At 37.3% G+C, this 21381-nt stretch overlaps 1 protein-coding gene across 3 annotated transcripts in view; it reads left to right on the top strand.

Annotated features, from left to right (window-relative positions):
* The window catches only part of LOC149543211 (uncharacterized), a 53031-nt gene extending 38870 nt beyond the window's left edge, over positions 1-14161 (top strand). For 2 of the 3 annotated variants that reach the window (XM_089798076.1, XM_089798077.1), the window contains exons 9-10: positions 13329-13516; positions 13732-14161. In XM_089798076.1, coding sequence (XP_089654202.1) covers positions 13329-13516; positions 13732-13825 — 282 coding nt within the window. In that variant the 3' untranslated portion in view covers positions 13826-14161. The remainder of the gene's footprint in view (positions 1-13328; positions 13517-13731) is intronic. The other variant, XR_016355606.1, reaches the window with a different exon arrangement.
* Positions 14162-21381: the final 7220 nt, after the last annotated feature.

The raw sequence follows: 21381 nt of genomic DNA, 5'->3' as shown, positions 1-21381 counted from the left end.
AAATGTGAGTTTGGCATGACTGAGCTCCTTTACCTGGGACATATCATTAGTGCAGATGGTGTTCGGGTTGATCCCGAAAAGATTAGAGCTATTGTAGAATGGCCTACTCCCACAAACCTTACACAACTTAAGGGATTCTTTGGTTTATGTGGTTTTTATAGGAGGTTTGTTAAGGGATTCTCACAGATTGCTACACCCTTGACAGATCTTACCAAGAAAGGAGCCTTCGTGTGGACAGGGGCAGCATAGAGGTGTTTTGAGCATTTCAAGCAGGTAATGTCTTCATGTCCAGTTCTAGCTCTACCGGATTTCACGAAGCCTTTTGAGCTTCATTGTGATGCATCAGGTGATGGGATTGGAGCAATATTGATGCAGGAGAAGCATCCCATTGCATTCGAGAGTAGGAAGCTCCGAGGAGTTGAGAAAAGTTATTCTGTCTATGACCGGGAGATGTTGGCCATAATGCATGCATTGGCCAAATTTCGATCATATTTGGTAGGTGGACGTTTTGTGATCAAGACTGATCACAACAGTATTAAATACTTCATGAGCCAGCGTGATCTTAATGACCGGCAACAAAAATGGGTGACTAAATTGCAGGCTTATGACTTTGACATAGAGTTTGTCAAAGGTAAGAAAAATGTGGTGGCTGATGCCTTATCTCGGAGACCTCACTTATGTGCTCTGGCAGAGATTTCAGGAGATTGGAGAGATTGGATTATAGAAGAGTATGTCGGAGATGCTTGGGCTTTTGGATTGATTTCAGGTACCATACAAGATGATCGCTTCGAGGTGATAGATGGATTGATCAGAGTTCAGGACAGGGTTTATTTGATTCCGTCATCACATTTGAGAGAGGCGATACTGAAGGCATTTCATGATGCACCCACAGCTGGACATCCGGGGGTCTTCAAGACCTACAGGCAGATCCAAGAGCGGTTTTCATGGAAAGGGCTCAAGGATGATGTTCAAAGGTATGTTAGGGAGTGTGTGGTTTGTCAACAGAATAAGGGAGAACACACATTTCCTGCAGGTTTATTACAGCCCTTGCCCATTCTTGATAGGAAATGGGAAAGTATTTCGATGGACTTCATCACTGGTTTACCACGAGTGCAGGGAAGGGATTGCATCTATGTGGTGGTGGACTGCTTGACGACGTTTGCTCACTTCATTGCTATTCCGTCCACTTACACAGCAGCACAGGTGGCAGATCTTTTCTTTAAAGAGATATTCAGGTTACATGGGTTGCCCAGATTCATTGTCAGCGACCGGGATAGTAAGTTTATGAGTGTTTTTTGGCAAGAGTTGTTTAGGTTGTGTGGTACAGATCTTACACCTAGCACTAGTTATCATCCGCAAACAGATGGGCAAACAGAGATTGTGAATAAATGGGTGGAAGGATATTTGAGGAACTATGTAACTACACAACAAAAGGCTTGGATCAGATGGTTGCATATGGGAGAGTATTGTTATAACACCACTTATCATATATCCATCAAGATGACTCCTTTCATGGCACTCTATGGTTATGAAGCACCTAGCTTCATGGATTTAGTTTTGGGGGACAGTAGAGTGCCCAAAGCCAAAAACTTATTGCAGGATAGTCAGGACATCCTGAAAGTGCTCAAAGAGAATATACAACAGGCCCAGAATCAACAGAAATTGTATGCTGATCAGCACCGAATAGAGCGCAGTTTCGAGGTAGGGGATATGGTTTACTTGAGGCTACAACCATATAGATAGTCATCGCTCAAGAAGAGCGGAGCTGAAAAGTTGAAACCTAGATTTTATGGTCCCTACAGGGTGATTCGCAAAGTGGGCAAAGTCGCCTATGAGCTTGAGCTTCCAGAGGGCAATCGAGTGCACAATGTGTTTCATGTGTCTAGGCTTAAGAAAGCCATTGGTCAGAGTGTAGTGCCTTCTGCAGATTTACCCCCTTTGGATGAGGAGGGGAAGCTTGTGTTAGTACCTGAGGCTATTCTGGATACCAGAGAGAGGAAGCTTAGAAATAGGATAGTGAAGGAGTATTTGGTCAGATGGAAAGATTTGCCGGAGGAAGATTCTACATGGGAGAGTGAGCAGGTTATTCAGCAGGCTGGACTGAGATTGCTTGAGGACAAGCAATTTCAAGGGGGGCGGACTGTAATGTCCCCATTTTAGCAGTTGACCAAGTGTGTGTGCGTTAGCCTTGTTCTACATGGTCTCGAGGGCTAACGAAGGGTTTAATGGGATCTTGGAGTGTTTTGGCCTAGTCATTTCCAGTTTGGGCCAAAATGAAGTTGATTTACTCAGTTTCAGGCATACTTACTATTTTTAGTAAGTCGGCAGGACACAGTGCAGGTCAATTTTGGTGATTGGATTCGATACTCCTCGATGAGAGCTTTCCGATGAGCTATCACTCGCATTATTCGGAGTCCGATTGCTAATACATTTTAATGCCTGAAGTTTTATTAAAGTAACGTCTAATTTAATTGTAAAATATTAAAGTGTTACTTTAATATTTATTTTATGGTGATGTGTACCCAAGGGAGACATAAGGGGTATTTTAATATATGTTTTATATTACACATCTTTATCCCACATTGCCCATATGAGTTGAGCGGACCCGTGGGAATAGAATAAAAGGAAGCATTTGTAGCTTCATTAGACAGGTTGAATATGAGAAGAAATTGGTGTGTGAGTTGCAGCTTTGTTCTTGGCATTTGAGGACGTCTATCCTCTCTTGTAACATTCTAGACGTCATTCCCTTGGGGTTTGGCCTTTGGAATTTTTTCTTATTGGCTTCATTAACAGGCAGTTTAGTTGCATTTCCGGCTACAGGCAGATTTGATATTTTGCTCATATCTTCTTCACTACTTGTCCGACACTTATGCCGCTTGGAGGGAATGGTATTATGAAGGTAGTGGACTGATTGGAGGACAAAGTATTGTAGCAGCAAGTTCGTAAGCATGGGCTGGAGTATTATGACAATATTGCTGAAATAATTAGTGAGTTGATAAATCTGCCATGTATTTGGTTTTATGAATTCTGAAAATAACATTTTATTAGCAGCAGTTCATTTCCACTTTGCATATTATTGTAGTTTCTTTCTTGTTTATGTTGTATGATACCAATTCCATGCATGAAACACAACAAACAAATAAACGTTTGATTTCCGGAGTTATAAGGGGTTTTAAGAAGTTGAATGCAAACTGTTTGACATAATTCCTTTCAGCAATTTGGTTTAGTTAGTTGGGACATCCAAGGGTGTCCATTACATTTTGCAGCACTGAAAAGTGTTGTATCTGATATAAGTTTTGTTCTGCATCATGCTTCAGCACTGAGAGTGCCATTCTCTATTTTATAGCTTTGATAGTTATCTCTTGGTAAAAATTCTGAGAAGAATAAAATACAGTTCTCTAAGGATTCTAGGTTTTATAAAATAGTTTTCGACTACTAGGTGTGAGAGACATTGATGTGCGTATAATCTTTGAACTGATTCTGTGAATCTTGCTGAGAGTTTGATACAATAAGAACAGGCTTATTGATTGAAAGTGTTGAAAACTTCAATTTTGAGGAAGAGCTGTTGTATTGATTTTGATATCTAAATAAATAGAATCTTTTCTGGCTGTGGCTGGGTTTTTCCCTCAAGTAGGAGCGTTTTCCTAGGATAATTATGTGTCTTTGTGCTCATTATTCTGTCATGTGTTGCTGCTTATTGCGATCACTCGTAATAAAATTAACAAGAATGTGGACCCCAAGCTTGTTGACAAAATCTTCTGCTATTGATGTTGTAGTCCTCTGCTTCTCAAGATTTTTGAGATCATCTGTCCCCAAATTTGCTTTGACAGTGGCAGCATCAGGGACCCTAAAAGTTTAGTTGAGCCATGAGTCCAAGACAGGACCACTGTATGGCAAGTCCCAGGTGAGGCATCCACTCTTCATTGCAAACCTTTGCATGATAAGATTTACAACTTCTAGTTTTTATTAAAAGAAAATAAAATTTTCTCTCTAGGTGTGATCTATATTAAATAATACAGATTAATGCAGGTATTCAAAATAGGAACTGATCTAATCCGATTCAAATACAGAAATACACTGCGCTGGACCAGAAACTATAAACTAAGCTACGAAAATACACTAACCTGGGACAGAAACTAGAAATGATTTAAGCTACAAAAAAGACTGAGAACAGGGCACATAAAACACGTATGATTTAGAAACAGACACTGAAATTTCGTTCAAGAGACCTGGAGGAACATTCCTATTATTTCACATTCATCATTCTGAGGTGTAGTTTGGGGGCACTTGTTTCTATCCTGGGATGCTCGAATCTACTATCAGGTGTTGTATTTGATCTTGAGTTTTCTTAATTGTTTTCTCCTAGGTGCTTGTGTTTTTAATTCTGACAGGCTCCAAATTTTTTGTAGATGCTTACCTAAATATTTTGACTACTCGTGCTTGCAGAATGTTCATGTCAACCTCTAGAAAGGAGATTTTGTCAGCTGAAGTTTAGGGGGAAAGGAAATATTTGTCTGTCACTCACCTTTTTTTTAATTACCCGTGTTTGCAAAATGTTGGCATTGGCCGCTAGAAAGGAGATTTTCTCTGCTGAAGTTGGTTTGAGCATTTAGGAGATTACCTCAGTTAGTCCTCTATTCAGGATATTTCTGTCTCTGCAACACATGGGAAGTTGGTGGTGTGTCATATTGTGTTGAAAATGATGGTATGCATATGGTTCTAGTGCTTAAGAAACGAAATGCTAGATAGCTCTCTATGCTTAAGTGGTGTGTGCAAGTGATGGGAAGCAAGAGAAGAGTATCACATGAATTCCATTGAAGAGAGGTTGAGTACAGGGTGTAAATTTCAATCTCCAACATGATGGGAGTGAAGAATGTTTTTGGAAACTATGGTAACAAAGAAAGAAGTCTATGGCATAGAGGTGAAGAGGAGTTCTATGGGGAGGGAATTATATGAGAGAAAGAATTAAAGGGAAATCTATTGGATAAACACTACGAAAGCTTCAACTATTAGGTGTTCACTTAAAAGTTTGCTTCCTTACAAATAAGTGAGCTTTATTGTCATGCCCCTACCAATCTAATGGAAGTCACAGCTATGTAAATACAAGTTGCAGGAAAGATAACTGTAGCAAGTACAAGCGATCCAGCTTGCCTGAAATTGGTGCCATCTAAATTAGCCCTTGTGTGGGCCAACCTCACATTTTTGTTGCATCTAAATTGATTTCAAAAAGAAATTTAAAATTGCTTGGGCTGTCAATCATTCAAGTATCAAACATCAATAAAGAAATCAAATACAAACAGTGGATAATAACAATCAAGCAATCAAACATACTCGGCAGATCATTATATCTACAAAGACCAACATCTTGAAACTCAGCAGCAAGTCAGCCAAGCACTCAAGGACTAAAGCGATTGACAAGATTGTTCAGCACCTATACACAAAGATTTCATGGGCAGATTGGTAGACCGGCATTACATCAGATCTGCCTATTTACAAGTAGTGGTGATATACCTATATACATGTATTCATGAATAATGGAAAATGTGGAGATGAATACTAATAGTAATAATAGAATTTGCAGGTAGTCAAGAGGTTAACTAAGGGCACTTGCACAGGCGAGGATGCCAAAACTCAAAAGAGCACTAGCAAGGTTTAAGGAGGTCAAATAAGGGCATTTGCATCATGGAAGGAGCTTGGAGAAGCACTTATATCATGTGCAGCATGTTAGGAGGCTAAACAGGCACTTACATAGGACTAGGAAACTTACAGCCTCAGCCTGAATTCCGCAAGGTGGCATGTGTTTGTTAGGAGGAAGTGACATTGACAGGGAAAGCAGGTACAAGCAAACCTGTCATGTCCCCAATTTTTGCCCTTCCTTAGTGACAACATTTCTAGCAGGGTTGGTCTATTATCTGGTTCCCATAGGCCAGCAGAGCGTAGAGGGAACCAACCCAGGGACTTTGAGAGTCATGCATGAGCTTCCCAAGTAGTTCGGAGCAGTAGACAACAATTTCCTACAATTTAGGAGGGACTCCTAATTTGTAGGGATTGACTAGGAGTGGTCTAGGAGGCATTTGGAGACCTCGGCGAACGTTTTGGAGACTTAGAGTGCATCTCTTATTTTTTAGGAGGCATTTCTTATTTTTTAGGAGGAACTCCTAGTTCAGTGATAGTTCTCTTAGAGGTGCACATAGCAGGGGAGTCATTGGGACTCAATTTTGGTTGATTGGGGCTGTCTCCTACTTTTTAGGAGCATCCCTAGATTTTAGGGATGGACTACTAGTTGACACATCTTGTCCGGCATCAGTCACAAACAGGTGACAAGGTTAGATTCATGTTTGATTGGTCATTTTGGGCCTTTTGGGACCATTTGGGAAATATTTTAATATATTTAAATATTTCCTAAGTTGGTGATTAAATAAATTAAAATAAGGTTAATAATATAACCATTTTGGAGTAATAAGGGGATTTTGGCTTCAGTTGATCAGGTACACCTATGTGTTATAGCTCGTTGGAAAAGTTTCGAATTATTATACATGATTTTTACTATTTGTAAACTTTTTGGTGCCTTCAGCTATGGAATTTTAATAAAGTAATGTTTTTCCTATAGCATGGATGACTTTAATTGGGAAAATGTTATTTTATTATATTTTATTTAAAGGGCAAAGTGTAATTTCCCTTTAGGGTTCGATTTACAGTTGGAAGGGGATATGAGGAGATGGAAACCTAATTTCTTATTATCTTTTGCATATTAAAAAACTTGTTTTTGTGAATTGGCTTTGAGAGAGCAATTCTTCATCTAGGACGCAAACCCTAGGTTCTGGATTCGCTGGGACGTAGCCCTCAGCAGTTATTGGCATTGGATTCTTCAGACAGTGTGCGTTGCTATCAGGGATAGAGTACACCATTCTTTATTGTGGATTCAAGTTGCAGATTTATGGTTTCAGCGTTACAGATTGATTCTTTCAGCTGGGACATGATTCCTTGCAGTCTTACGGCTGCCATTTGCAACAGTTTGGCATCATTGTTGGATGTAAGCTCCTTGGAATTGCATTGGATTTATTATTTGGCTTTATAAATCATAAATCTGCCTGGTACAATTTATAGCAATTCTGATTTGGTTCTATGTTCTTATTTATTTTTAGTCTTCTCTCATGTTTATTGTTCATTATTCATTACTATTGTGAAAACTATCAAAAAACACACAACAAAAACAAAACCTTTTGCAACTTCTATCTATTCTCAAAGACCATCAAAGAAATCACAGGAAAATATAGTTTATTAATTTAAAAACTACAGCAGATCAGCAAGGGCATCTATCAGGGATCTTTTAGTGGTATCAGAGCCTACATCCTGCCAGCCTGTAGGGTTTGTGAGAAATTGTCACAACAAATTTTGGCATCTGGGTATTGGATAAAAAGTTTTCATAATTCATTTCAGCATTTGGGTACTAGCTAAAAAGTTTTGATAATTCATTTTGGCATCTGGGTATTGGATAAAAGGTTTTGATAATTCATTTCAGCATTTGGGTACTGGTTAAAATTTTTTGATAATTCATTTTGGCATCTAGGTACTGGATCAAAAGTTTTGATAATTCATATTAGCAGTACAGAGTCGATTTTTGCTCTGGAATGTTAGTTTCAGTTGGTCAGCGTGGTAGTTCATTATGGAAAAATTGTTAAGAGATATAACCTTGTGGAAAGAATGGGAATAGTTACAACAAAAATTCAAGCTTCAATTGCAGGAGTTCAATGATTCTATGTCAAGGAAATTTGGACATGCTAGTGGATCATCATCTTCTTCTAGAAAGGATCCATTGCCATTAGACAGGAAAACGAAAGTAATTAGCATACTTGAGGAGTATAATACTCTTCCTCAATATGTTAGGGAGAACTTTTATTTCAAAGATTACATTGACATGCATCCAAAAATTTGTCATAAGGTTAAGCTTGCAGAAAAGGAATACCATGCCATAGTTGATGATATGTTTTCATGTGAGAAAGAAGATTTTTGTCAACCTATCCATGTTCATGATAAAAACACCATAATGGATCAGTCACTTGCAGGGTATGCAGAAGAAAGGCATGAAGATGTGTTATCATTTGAGTTGCAGCCTATGAAAAACAAAAATCAGTCATCATGTGGGATTCCTAAAGAAGAAATAACTCTAGATCAGGAGGAGACACATAACAGACCATTGATTCATCAAGTTGATCACAAAATGGAAGAGATTACAATCATGGATCAGTCCATTAGGGATGCTGAAAGCATGTCTCCAAGGTCTGATACCTATTCTAATTTTTGCAACAATAGCTCTAGTCATGTGGTATCATCCATTTCACATGAAGGTAATGAGGTTGTTGAGTCTTCCTATGATGGTACTCAGGTTAAGTGTGTTGCACATGAGATTTATATTGTGGATTCAAACCACAAAGGTTTTGATTGTGTTTACCCCACCTTGGAAGATGTGAAAAAGGCTCAAGAGACGTGCAATGGATGGTCACATAGAGCTAAGAAGGCCAAGATGCTTGCTGCTTAAGCAAGACAACACTTACAAGAGGTCAAGGAAAGATGCAATCCGCTTGATAATGCAAGAAGACAAAGAGAGTCATACATTAGATCCTTATTTCTTCCAAGGGAAGAAAGTGAGGATGTTGAGCATACAAGGGAAGAGCTTCTTGAGGTAAGGCCACAAGAAGAGCATGTTGAGATGTGTGAAGAGGAAAAGAGTTATGATTCGGAAAACTCAGTTTGGTCTAGTTTGCATCAGGAAGTTTGACGTTCCTCTTTTAAAGAGCCCCTTAAAGGCTCCAAACAATGATGATATTAGTTTCACACTTGATGGACCAGTCACAAGTGTTATTTTCATTTGTGTGGAATGGAACATTATTGATTCTGATTTGGTTAGTCATGCATCATCTACAATGGAAGGACAATTGTTAAGATCATATGAAGCATCTTGTCTTAAAGAGATGATTAGGGAGACTAAGAGGTTGCTTACTAAGAAGATATTGCATTTTGATAATGTTTGGTTTGTTTGGCATACTACACCTTAGAGTTTGTTAGTAATGGAAAACATATCAGTTATGGAGATAGAGGTATGGATCAGATTTTGGGCAGCTAAGGCAGTTAATGGGACATGTTATATTCGTTTGAACACACCCCATGGACCAGCACCTTTAGAGGAGTCGCCTACCTTGGAAGGAGAGGCAAGAGAAGACCTGAAAGTATCAACATACTTCTGATTTTCTGACTTTGAACAGCAATTCTCTTTCATCTCATAAGTCAAACTTTGAACTTTGGGTTGGTTACATTCAAGTTGGGGTGTTCAAGTGTGAAGTTGATCCTTCCCTACCATCTTCCCTACCAAGAGTTGATGACATATTAAGTTGCATACCTAGTGGACCAGCCACAAAGAGCCTGTGTTTGTTGAGAATTAGAAACATCTCTCAATCATCAATGGCCTTATCACCTCTTCCATATGATAGGGCAACGATGTACCTTTTGATTGAAGATTCAGACTTTTTAAATATTACATTGGACTTTCAAGATCAGAATATAAGGGACTTCGTTGGTTACATGGTTAAACAAAACATTTACTTAACAACCTTTAATGAAGGCACACTAATTTGTGGAAATATAGGTAAAGTTGCAGCAGCTGTTTGGAAGAGTTGGAAAAGTATTCAACAAACTTTCCTTGCCGATGATTGGTTCATTTGTGAATTCTTAACAGCATTGGTTGTTGGTAGTAATTGTGGCTTCATTTGGAGTGAAGTTCTTGGTTGGATGAGGTACAGTTTCACAACAACAACATAATGAGTATCAACATGCTGGAGGGATGTGTCAGTGCAAAGATTTGAGATCTTGGTATCAACATGTGTTGGACATTTCTTCAATGGATTCATATTGAGTTGCTTCACTTTTGGTATATAGATGTTTACATCAGAGTAGCGCAGTGGTTGGGTGGAGCAACATTTCTCAGATCGATATGGGATTCAGGAATTGATAATTCTACAATGTTGGGTACAAATGACAAATGCTTTGGTTTTTCTCATGATGGCATACATACTTCATCTTCGAGTTTGTCATCTACATCCATTGATATGGTAGTGATATCCAGGTTGTTGATTGGTGATTCCATAGTCTTCGATTCCTTATGGACTAGTGGCTGTCCAAGCTGGAATCATTTACTACTTGACTTGGCATTGACTACATTCATGATTCAGTATGAGGGCATTGAGGAGTGTTTTTTTGGGACATTTGTTGTTTGGCATTGGTATGATGACGTCTATGATATCATTCGAGTTGCTGGTCAGAATTATAGCAGCATTGTTAGGTGGTCATGTGGGTTGGAATATTGGGTTATGGGAGTTCACTTTCACACCTTGCTGGTCTGCTTCATTGTATAGATGTTTCATGGAGTGTGGTTGAGATACTTCTTCATCTCATTTAGTACATTTGGTATTTTGGTTTGGGATCCGGGCCCTGGTCTCATTGATACATTGGTGCTTCAGGGTCCTAATGAATTGTTTCACAACTTGTGGCTCACTAATATTTATATCAGAGTGATGAAGCGTCAGCATGGTGGTTCCCTTTTGAGGCGGATTTGGAATCTTGGAATCACTTGGATTTGCAGTTCAATAGTTGAGGATGTGGAAGCCAATGTAGGCTTACTAGAGTTTCCGCCTTTAGTGTTCCAGTTTGGTTCTTTCAGAGAGCAGTTCATTGAGGAGTTGACAAAGTTGGTACAGTATTTGATTGCTCTTCCTTCAGGGGGTTTTTAGGAGGTTACTTGTTTGGGTGCAGTGCAGGACAATGTTTCTAGAAGATGGAACTACAAACCTTCCAGGATGGCTTGGGACCTTGGGATCATTCTTGGTTATGGTATGGACTTGCCTGATGTTTGTGGAGTTGGATTGACATTGCTTGAGGACAAGCAATGTTTGGGAAGGGAGGACTGTCATGTCCCCAATTTCTGCCCTTCTTTAGTGACAACATTTCTAGCAGGGTTGGTCTATTATCTGGTTCCCATAGGCCAGTAGAGCGTAGAGTGAACCAACCTAGGGACTTTGAGAGTCATGCATGAGCTTCCCAAGTAGTTTGGAGCAGTAGACAACAGTTTCCAACAATTTAGGAGGGATTCTTAATTTGTAGGGATTGACTAGGAGTGGTCTAGGAGGCATTTGGAGACCTCGGCGAACGTTTTGGAGACTTAGAGTGCATCTCCTATTTTTTACGAGGAACTCCCAGTTCAGTGATAGTTCTCTCAGAGGTGCACACAACAGGGGAGTCACTGGGACTCAATTTTGGTTGATTGGGGTTGTCTCCTACTTTTTAGGAGCATCCCTAGATTTTAGGGATGAACTACTAGTTGACATATCTTGTCCGACATCAGTCACAGACAGGTGACAAGGTCAGATTCATGTTTGATTGGTCATTTTGGGCCTTTTGGGACCATTTGGGAAATATTTTAATATATTTAAATATTTCCTGAGTTGGTGATTAAATAAATTAAAATAAGGTTAATAATATAACCATTTTCGAGTAATAAGGGGATTTTGGCTTCAGTTGATCAAGTACACCTATGTGTTATAGCTCGTTGGAAAGGTCTCGAATTATTATACATGATTTTTACTATCTGTAGACTTTTTGGTGCCTTCAGCTATGGAATTTAATAAAGTAATGTTTTTCCTATAGCATGGACGACTTTAATTGGAAAAATGTTATTTTATTATATTTTATTTAAAGGGCATAGTGTAATTTCCCTTTAGGGTTCGATTTACAGTTGGAAGGGGATATAAGGAGATGGAGACCTAATTTCTTATTATCTTTTGCATATTGGAAAACTTGTTTTTGTGAATTGGCTCTGAGAGAGCAATTCTTCATCTGGGACGCAAACCCCAGGTTCTGGATTGGTTGGGACGTAGCCCTCAGCAGTTATTGGCATTGGATTCTTCAGACAGTGTGTGTTGCTATTAGGGATAGAGTACACCATTCTTTATTGTGGATTCAAGTTGCAGATTTATGGTTTCAGTGTTACAGATTGATTCTTTCAGCTGGGACGTGATTCCTTGCAGTCTTACGGCTGCCATTTGCAACAGTTTGGCATCATTGTTGGATTTAAGCTCTTTGGAACTGCATTGAATTTTTATTATTTGGCTTTATAAATCAGAAATCTGCCTGGTACGATTTATAGCAATTCTGATTTGGTTATATGTTCTTATTTATTTTCAGTCTCCTCTCATGTTTATTGTTCATTATTCATTACTATTGTGAAAACTATCAAAAAACACAAAACAAAAACAAAACCTTCTGCTACTTCTGTCTATTCTCAAAGACCATCAAAGAAATCACAGGAAAATATAGTTTATTAATTTAAAAACTACAGCAGATCAGCAAAGGCATCTATCAGGGATCTTTCAAAACCACTAAGCAAGAAAGAGAAAGGCTCTGGTATACATCCCCACTCATGGGCTTAGTGTATAAATGGATTTGAATGGACCTGTCTTGTCTTTCCACTAATCTTTAATATGCTTACATAATGTTATTGATAATTTATGATTTTGATGTAATCTAACCATAATCATTGAATGGCTATACGTATAGTTGAATATGTTGTTTATAACCTTATATTATAATTGCAGGATTCAAATCTAGAATCACAACATTTAAAGGAATATGTATATGGTAAGATGCAACCCTAACACTTTCTATTAACCAAGAATGCGAGCTTGAGATAACACTTGTGAGAGGAATCCAACAGTAGGGCCTTCAAAATAAGATTTATTGATGAATCTGGGCAGAGGACAATTAGGAAATGTAGAAGGAATCAGGATTTTAAATTTCTAATAGTTAAGAGTGGAAAATTAAAGTTCGAGTTGTGACACCAACATCTGGGAGTGCTTGTGTCCTGCTTGAACCAGGACTTCAAATTTTAAGAATAAGCAGGGGATTAGGTCTCAAGGCCTTTTTTCCACTTTACACAAATCCATGATACATAGAAAGGCTGGAGAATGGGCCAAATGATGCCCAAGTAGAAGTAACATAATGGATGCTCTACTATTTGTTGCTGAAGTAAAAAAAAAAAAGGAACTACCTCTCACAAAAAGACCTTGGGATGAGCAAACTACAAAGCCTGCACTCATCGGACCAGGATTACCCTTGGAAGCTACATCAAGATTCAGTTTGTAGGAGCCTACATTCGGCAATTTCCAAGTTCCAATATGAGTTTGTTCTTCTCAATTAGACTCTAAATTTAGGGTGATCTGTTTGATATATTAACATTCAGTTTTTATATATGTATTACAATTTTTTCCATTTTTTTGCAGCTATGCCCTTTATATCCACACAATCCTGAAGTTTTGCTGAATGACCTTAAATCACCATCAGATTTGCTGGACTATGGAGATTTCTCTGACTGCATGGATGGCGGAACTGGGAACTCAAGACTGCATGTAGTCAACCCGGCATTTGATTATGTTCCACCACAGCTTGTGAGCCTTTTCATCACTGATACGTAAGTTGTGACCTTTTTCGGTTAGGGTCTTAGAATGATGAATTCCTCCTTTCAGTGAATTGTCAACCTGAAGTGGGACCTGATCTAAAGAAATAGTAAATAAAATTTCTGAGCTCTTTTGTTGTTTTTTTCTCCTCGTTGCATAAAAAAATAATATCTATTGTTCAAAGCTAAGTTTTCTGATATATTTCAAACTCTCTGCTCATGTTTTGCAGTGGAGGACACAACCCTTCATACATGTATCGCTTGATAGCAGATTATTACACTCCTGATGACTTTGCTCTCCAAGAGCCTTTAGAGATTAGATAGTGATACAATGTATCTTTACATTATTTTGATGGTTCTCATTTTGCATGGGACCATATTCGGCTTGATTGAACCTATTCTTTGAGTAGTTTCCGAGTTGTCCCAGAAATGTATAGTCTACTGTAGTCACATGCATTTTGATTTTGCAAACATTTATCATTTCTGGCAACCTAAAAGGGTTTCTGTGCACAATTTTGATCTTCTAATTTGTAGCCATGGGGCAATGACAACTCTTCATCGCAAAAAGCCCACAATTTTCTCGTGTATGAGCAAACTAAATAACTTACTTATTGAGTATAATCTGAATGTATATGAAACAAAAGTGAGATTTTCATTGTAGCTGTGATGTTTCCTGTCTAAAATCATTCACCCATAATGTTTTCACAGTACTATTATCTAGTCAAAATTATTGCATGAGTATTGAGAGCATGCCTTCAACTGAAAAACTCATTCAAATAATAGTGGTTATATCTGCCAGACCTTTCTGAACTCCAAGCATTTTCGGACTTAAAAGCTTTCTATGAAAGAAGCTGGAACACACTACTAGACTTTTTAAAAACATGGTATTTCCACAGTCCAAGGCTTTTGGCAATAAATTGTGAATTTTTTGTTTAATTTTTTGGATCAGAGTTGATGAGCCATTATTATGATGAGGAAAGAGTGATGTGTATTTCAAATCCATGTTCGAAAAGGATGGGGGGAAGTGATATGTAATATGAGGGGGGCCTTAGAGGCAGAAGAAAACACAAAATAACAGCTTAAGATAAAATTACTAAAATAATTATAAAAAGGAAGAAAAGGAAGATGTAAAGAAATGCTGATAGATATCAATTATAAAATACTTCAATTTTTATTTAGTACATCCAAAACATTTATATTTCATTATATCCATATTTGTTTTTTTGGACTGACTTAAGTTTTTATTTTTATTTTTCTAAAAATTGATTATTTATTTCTTCAAAACTTATAATCTTAAAAAAACTTATTTTTATTTTTATTTTATATGTGGTGTTTATTAATTTTTTTAAAAAAGTATATTATATTTATAATAAATATTAAAATTTTGACATTCAAATGGTTGTCAAATTTAAGATAAAATATAATTGTTAACATTAACATGCCTGCCATAAATTATAAAATTTAAAGCAATTATTATAACTCGCCAAGTATAAAAGTTTGGAAACTATGTAAATATTAATTGTTTTAGATTAAGGTAAAAACAAGTTTTGAAAGGATTCGAAACTCTTAACATAAAAACAAAAGATATTCAAATAAGCACATCCAGGTTTTACGAGGACTTGAAATTTGCAGTATGAAAGTTACAAAACTAAGTTTTACAAAGACTTGAAACTTACAGTATGAAATGTACAAAACTAGGTTTTACAAGGACTTAAAACCACAAAAAAGGACCAACAAATAAAACTAGGTTTTATAAGGACTTGAAATTTAGAGTTTGAACAAAAGGAACAAAAATTAGTTAAGAAATTCAGATCAGAGACTAGTTATTAGAACCACCACTAGACCAGATACCAGTTACTAGAACCACCAATAGCTACTATCGCAACTCCTTGATCATTTTCACTACCTCCTTGCCCACCTTCGCTGTGTTTTGGATAATGTCAGCAATAGATCCCCTAATTGCCTCAGCCGCCTTCTTCCTTGAACTCTGTCTTGTTCTTTTGCTTGGCCCACCAGGAGACATGATTTTCTCATTATTTATCTTACTTAAGCTAGTAGCAGCCACACAGATGCTTGAAGTGACATGTTCCATCTTGTTACCACTCTCTTTGATTAAAAGACGGAGCTCATGTTCATATTCCTTTAACTTCTTTGAGATATTGCCAACCTGAACTTCCAGTTGAATGATCTTAGCCCGGTCAATTTCCTGGTCCTGCTGCATCTTTCCCATTCTTTTTTTTTCAGATTCATTAACTCATTGTACATTTAGGAATCACTTTGGAGAGAGGAGTTTGCCTTGAGCTTGGCAGTGTGAAGGAAAGAAAGTGTTGCATCCTTACCAGTTGAGTCATCCTTCTCCTTCCCCGTATCTTCCTCCACACTTGTAGCGCCCTTACTAGTGAGGTTATCCTTCTCCTTCCTCGTATCTTCCTCCAAATTTTCCCCGTATCTTCCTCCACACTCGTAGCGCCCTTACTAGTGAGGTCATCCTTCTCCTTCCTCTTATCTTCCTCCAAATTTTCCTCCCTAGCTTTTTGGGGTTACTCTAATTTTTATCCTCTTATCCAACATTTTGCGACCTTATATTTTGGTCATAACTTTCCTCAGCTTCGTCCTTTCTAGTCTCACCTTTGCTGCTAGGGTAACCCTTCAGATTTGAACTAAAGTCCCAATATCCATATTCTCCTCATTCTCCATATTCATTTCATCATTTTTGTCTGAATTCTCAAACTCAGTAATTTCCTCAGCATTTTTCTGAGGTGTGTCCTGCTTCAGACTCTTCTTTTTCACACTTACACCTTCATCTCCCTTACTCTTCCTTGAATAGGTTTCACTAACATAACCTCTCTTTTTCTTAGAAGGCGGGGAAGATACAATAGCCTTACTCTTATAGTAATTCTCAATTAAAGGGATTAGCCCTTCATGTAAAACCGGATGAGAATATTTTTTCTTATGGGCTTGAAGGCTTTGAAGCAAGGAGAACCTCAGATAAAACGGAAAAGAGATCCTATCCTTATACCGAAAATGACTCAGAAACACGAAATGAAATTTATGAACTCTTTTCGCCCTACCATCTAAAATGAAGTACTCATGTATACAAGAGAGGACGTCTCACCAAATAACTTTTATTTGACTCAGCTCGTAAACGCTGCCATTTTTCTCCAAATTTGTTTCCTCTTCTGTCTTCGAAAATTTCTTGAATATAGCATTACAGATACTGGTTTCCTTGCTGAACTTTATGCCCTCCTTAGGAAGCCTTGTGACTTAGACAATGAAATCTTCAGTCAAGTGAACTGTAACCCCATGCATGGAAACCCTACCTTTGAACCAATTTTAAAAAAAGGCCTCTGTGATATGTGGTTTGTAGCCATGAAGGCGCTCCAGGTAAGTAGTAACATTACCCTTCTCCAGAATCTGCCAAACAGAGACTTTGGCCTTCCATGCTTTACAATTCTTTGGTTCCTATTTTCTCAGTTACCTTCCCATTTTTGAAAATTTCATTTCTCTGTGAAATGCCAAAGTCGAGCAGACTAGGAGATATAAAGATTTGAGAAAAGTTGAGGTGCTCATTAAAACAACCAAGGCGCTCATTAAAACACTTACATGCCAAGTAGAGGTAATAATCACTTTTAGGTACTTCCTAGGGAATATAACACTGTCCTCCATAACCCCACCTCCACTTATCATTAAATTGCCAATCTTAGAAAATTTTGGCTTCCGTTGCGTGAGTTCTATCATAATTAATTAGAGCTTTCAAATCCACGCTCCTACTTAGGTCATCATGCCAACTCATCTTACGTTCCTGTTGGACAACTTAGTTAGCAATCCAGTCAACCACAACATTTCCTTTATGAAAGGAATGAGAGAAAATGACTATCAAATTTATCCATTAAGGTTTTAATTTCTGTTACACTAGCTTCAATAGACCATGTAATCAAACTTTTACCGTTAAGCATATTTATGATATTCAACGAGTCTCCTTCCATCTAGAGGTACCAAAAACTAGTTTCCATTGCCAACCTCATCATATAAAGAGCTGTAGTAGCCTCAATTTTATGACTAGTAGAAGTACCAATAGCTATAGCAATAACATCTATAATATTACTAGTGTGATCCCTCAAAACCTCTCTGTAGCCCGCTTTGCTAGAATTTTCTTTAGCAACACCATCAAAGTTCTCTTTAATCCATCCCATAAGAGGAGTCTTCCACTTAATATTCAGCCTTTGATCTTTTTTCTTCATTTTAGAACCTTTAGTATGCATTGGATTGTCAATTTGGAAATCTTCATTGCACTTTCTCTGGGAATTGAAGTTTTCCTTTATTTCTTTAACAATGTTTTGGCCAAGCACCCACTCAGGCATTTCTTTGTTTCTAAAGATTCTGTTATTTCTTTCTTTCCAAATTCCCCACTAGAGATGGGGAAGAGTAATTTTCTATAGGAAACCAACATCATTATCCTTACACGGGAAATTCCAGCTCTGAAAACAATGTTCAATATTGTTTTGGTGGACCCAAGTAATATTCCAGAAGTTGATAATAGAACTCCATACTTTTTGACTATAAGTACAATTTAAGAACAAGTGATCTCTATCTTCATAAATTTTTTACATAGGCTACATTGATTAACCACAATAATGCCTCTCTTTTGCAGGTTGTACTGAGTAAGAATTTTATTCTGAAGCAAAATCTAGTAAAAGATATTTATTTTTGGAGTAAGACTTTTAATCCAAGCTCTAGTCCACAAAAGGTGAGCACCTTTATCCTCAGATTTGAACATAGATGGGACTTTGAAATAGCCACTTCCATCAACACTCCATATCATTTTATCTTCCTTATGGGGATATAAACAGAAGGCATTAAACATAATCGGGATATTATGAAAATCTTGATTAATATCAATGAGGTTAACCCACCTGTTATTATACCAGTAATGTCCCACAAGAGTTCCATACAATTGCTTACATTTATCAATCTGGGTCCTATCCTCAAATTCCTCAATCAGAGGATGATCCAGGATCCAAACGTCTTCCCAGAATCAGATCTTCTGCCCATTTCCAACTTTCTAGGTCTTAGCTCCTTGCACAACCCCCCAAATGGCAGAAGGGGAGAGAGCATTAGGAGATGACAAAAAATCAAATAAAGAAGAAGCGTTAAAAAGGTATTTATGTTTCCATACAGTGCTCCATTCCTTATCATCATGATACACTCTTCATCCCTACTTGGCAAGAAGAGCTTTACTCATACTTCACACTAACCTGATTCCTAGAACACCTTCCTTGATAGGCTTACAAGTTTGATTCCAAGCTATCAGAGCCATTCTCTTCCTTTCCTCAGTGCTAGATTAGAGAAAATTCTTTTGGATTTTGTCAATAGTATCTGCAAATTTTGCTGGAATTTTGAAGAGACTCAAAGCATAAGTAGGGATACTTTGGAGACAAACTTTAAGGAGAGTGATTTTGTCAGCTTGGTTCAAAAGGTTACTTTTCCAGCCAACAAGTTTCTTATTAAACTTCTTAATGAGATCATCCCAAAAGGAATCTGGAGCTTTAGGCCCCAAAGGGAGACCCAAGGTAAATACAAGGAAAAGAACCCGTTGAGCACCCTAGAATTTTAGCAATTTTGTTCTGTCTTAAAGTTGGGGTATTGACAAAAAACAAAGAGCTCTTATTCCAGTTAATCAATTGACCTGTAGTAGAAGAGTAGAGGCCAAGGGCTTTTTAAAGAATTACGGCTTCCTTGACTTCAGCTTTCCCAATGAAAATAGTGTCGTCAACAAATTATCCATGAGAGTAGGTAAGAGGCTGAGAAGAAGGCTGCAGACCTTTAATATCCCCTTGCAAAACCAGTTTCCCAATATACCTCTCCAAATAATTAGCCATTATAGTGAAGAGAATAGGGGATAAAGGGTCTCCCTATCTCAATCCCCTAGAAGGGCTAAAGAATTCAGAGGAGCACCCATTCACTAGTACAACAATCGAGGTTGTAGAAGTCAACTGAAGAATTGCCCTCACTATCCTATTACTAAAGCCAAAAGCCAATAAGATCTTTTCAAGAAAAGCCTATTCCACTCTGTCATAAGCTTTCTCGATATCATTTTTCATAATGAAACCTTGATTATTGGAACAAGATAAAGAGTGAATATTCTCATGCACAACAATAACAAAGTTAAAAATTTGCCTACCTGGGACAAAACCATTTTGTTGATCAACAATAAGAGATGGTAGCACTAGAAGCAACCTAGAAGTGAGGACTTTTGAGATAATCTTATAGAAGGAATTACACAAACTAATAGGCCTAAATTGGTTCGGAGAATCAACCCCAACCTTTTTAGGAATAAGGCAAAGGAAGGTGGAATTGATCTCTTTCAGCATACATTTTGCCCAAAAGAATTCTTTAACAACATCACACACATCTTTTCCAACTAGTTTCCATTCTTTTTGGAAAAAGAACATAGGAAAACCATCTGGTCCTAGAGACTTTTCCCCTCCTAAGGAACAAATTGCCTTAAATTTTTTCTCTTCCTTAGGAATAGCACCTAACATTTTATTTTGCTCTTCAATGATCAGAGATGTAATAACCTTTTAAAGTTCTGCTTGGTGAATGGAATCAATATTAGAGTCAGATGTCATTAGTGTGGAAAAAAAGGAGACCATCTCTTCCGAGATTTCTTTTTCCTTTGTAATCTTCATATTTCCTTTCTTAAGATTTGAGATACGTGTTTTAGCTCTATGCTTCAGAGTAGAAAGGTGAAAAAACCTATTATTTTTATCTCCTTCATTCAGCTAGACCAATCTAGATCTTTGCCTCTAATAAATTTCCTCTTTAGTAACAATGTCATAATACTCCACCAATTCTTCATTTTCTTCTCTAACAAGATCAAGAGTGTATCCTTCCTTCTGTATCCTATCTTGGATATTTTGCAGTTCTTCCTTGATATTTGATTTACTCTAAAAAATATTACCAAAACATCTTTTATTCTAGATTTAAACCTCCTTTTTGACATTTCTTAGTTTAGAAGCCACTCTAAAAAGAGTAGTTCCATCAATATCTATATTCCACCATTTAGCCAATTTACGCTCAAACTATGGGTGCTGCATCCACATTTTTTCAAATCTAAAAGTAAAGTTTTTTTGATATTAACCTTATCAGTAGTAAAGATCAGAGGAAAATGGTCCCACCCAATTTTCTGTAATGCCTCTAACTTGCATACAAAATCTTTAGTCCAGTCAAGAGAAATAAGAGATCTATCCAATCGAGCCTGAATACAATCATCACCTGACCTCATATTACTCTAGGTAAACTCTATACCACGAAGATCCAGATCCATTAAACCCTCTTTATTAATGAAATCCATAAAATCTAGTCTTCCATCTAGCTGACTCACATTACCCCCTTTTTTCATGGTCATAAAGAGGAACATTAAAATCCCCCATGAAGATCCATTTGCCATAGTAGTCTTTACTCTTTATATTAGACAGAGTTTCCCATACCTTTTTTCTAGAATTCTTAATATTACGTGCATACATGTTGACAATATACCATTCATTATTCTGGTCAATGCTAGTAATTTTGACCACCATGAAATGTTTACTAGCATTCAAAACAGTTCCTAAGAAGTAGGATTTTTTCCATAACATCATAGTACCTCCTAAAGCTCCTTATGAACTACTTGCCTTTAAAAAATATTCATTAAAATACCTAATCTTTTCAGCTCTCTCCTCCATTTTTGTTTCTTGAAGCAAAAGAATATTCGGCTTATGCTCCCTAACAAAATTCTAAACATCATCTAATTTATGACTATTGTTCAATCCCCTAATATTCCAAGTGATAATTTTCATGTTTATTTTTTAGGGGTAAAATCCATAATAGTTGGCTATCTT

Source organism: Cupressus sempervirens, chromosome 8 (assembly GCF_028749045.1).
Source record: "Cupressus sempervirens isolate cs-2001-9-10 chromosome 8, ASM2874904v1, whole genome shotgun sequence".
NCBI classification, from domain to species: Eukaryota; Viridiplantae; Streptophyta; class Pinopsida; order Cupressales; family Cupressaceae; genus Cupressus; species Cupressus sempervirens.
Note: the sequence above shows the minus strand (reverse complement) of the source record. Positions and strands in the feature narration are given on the sequence as shown.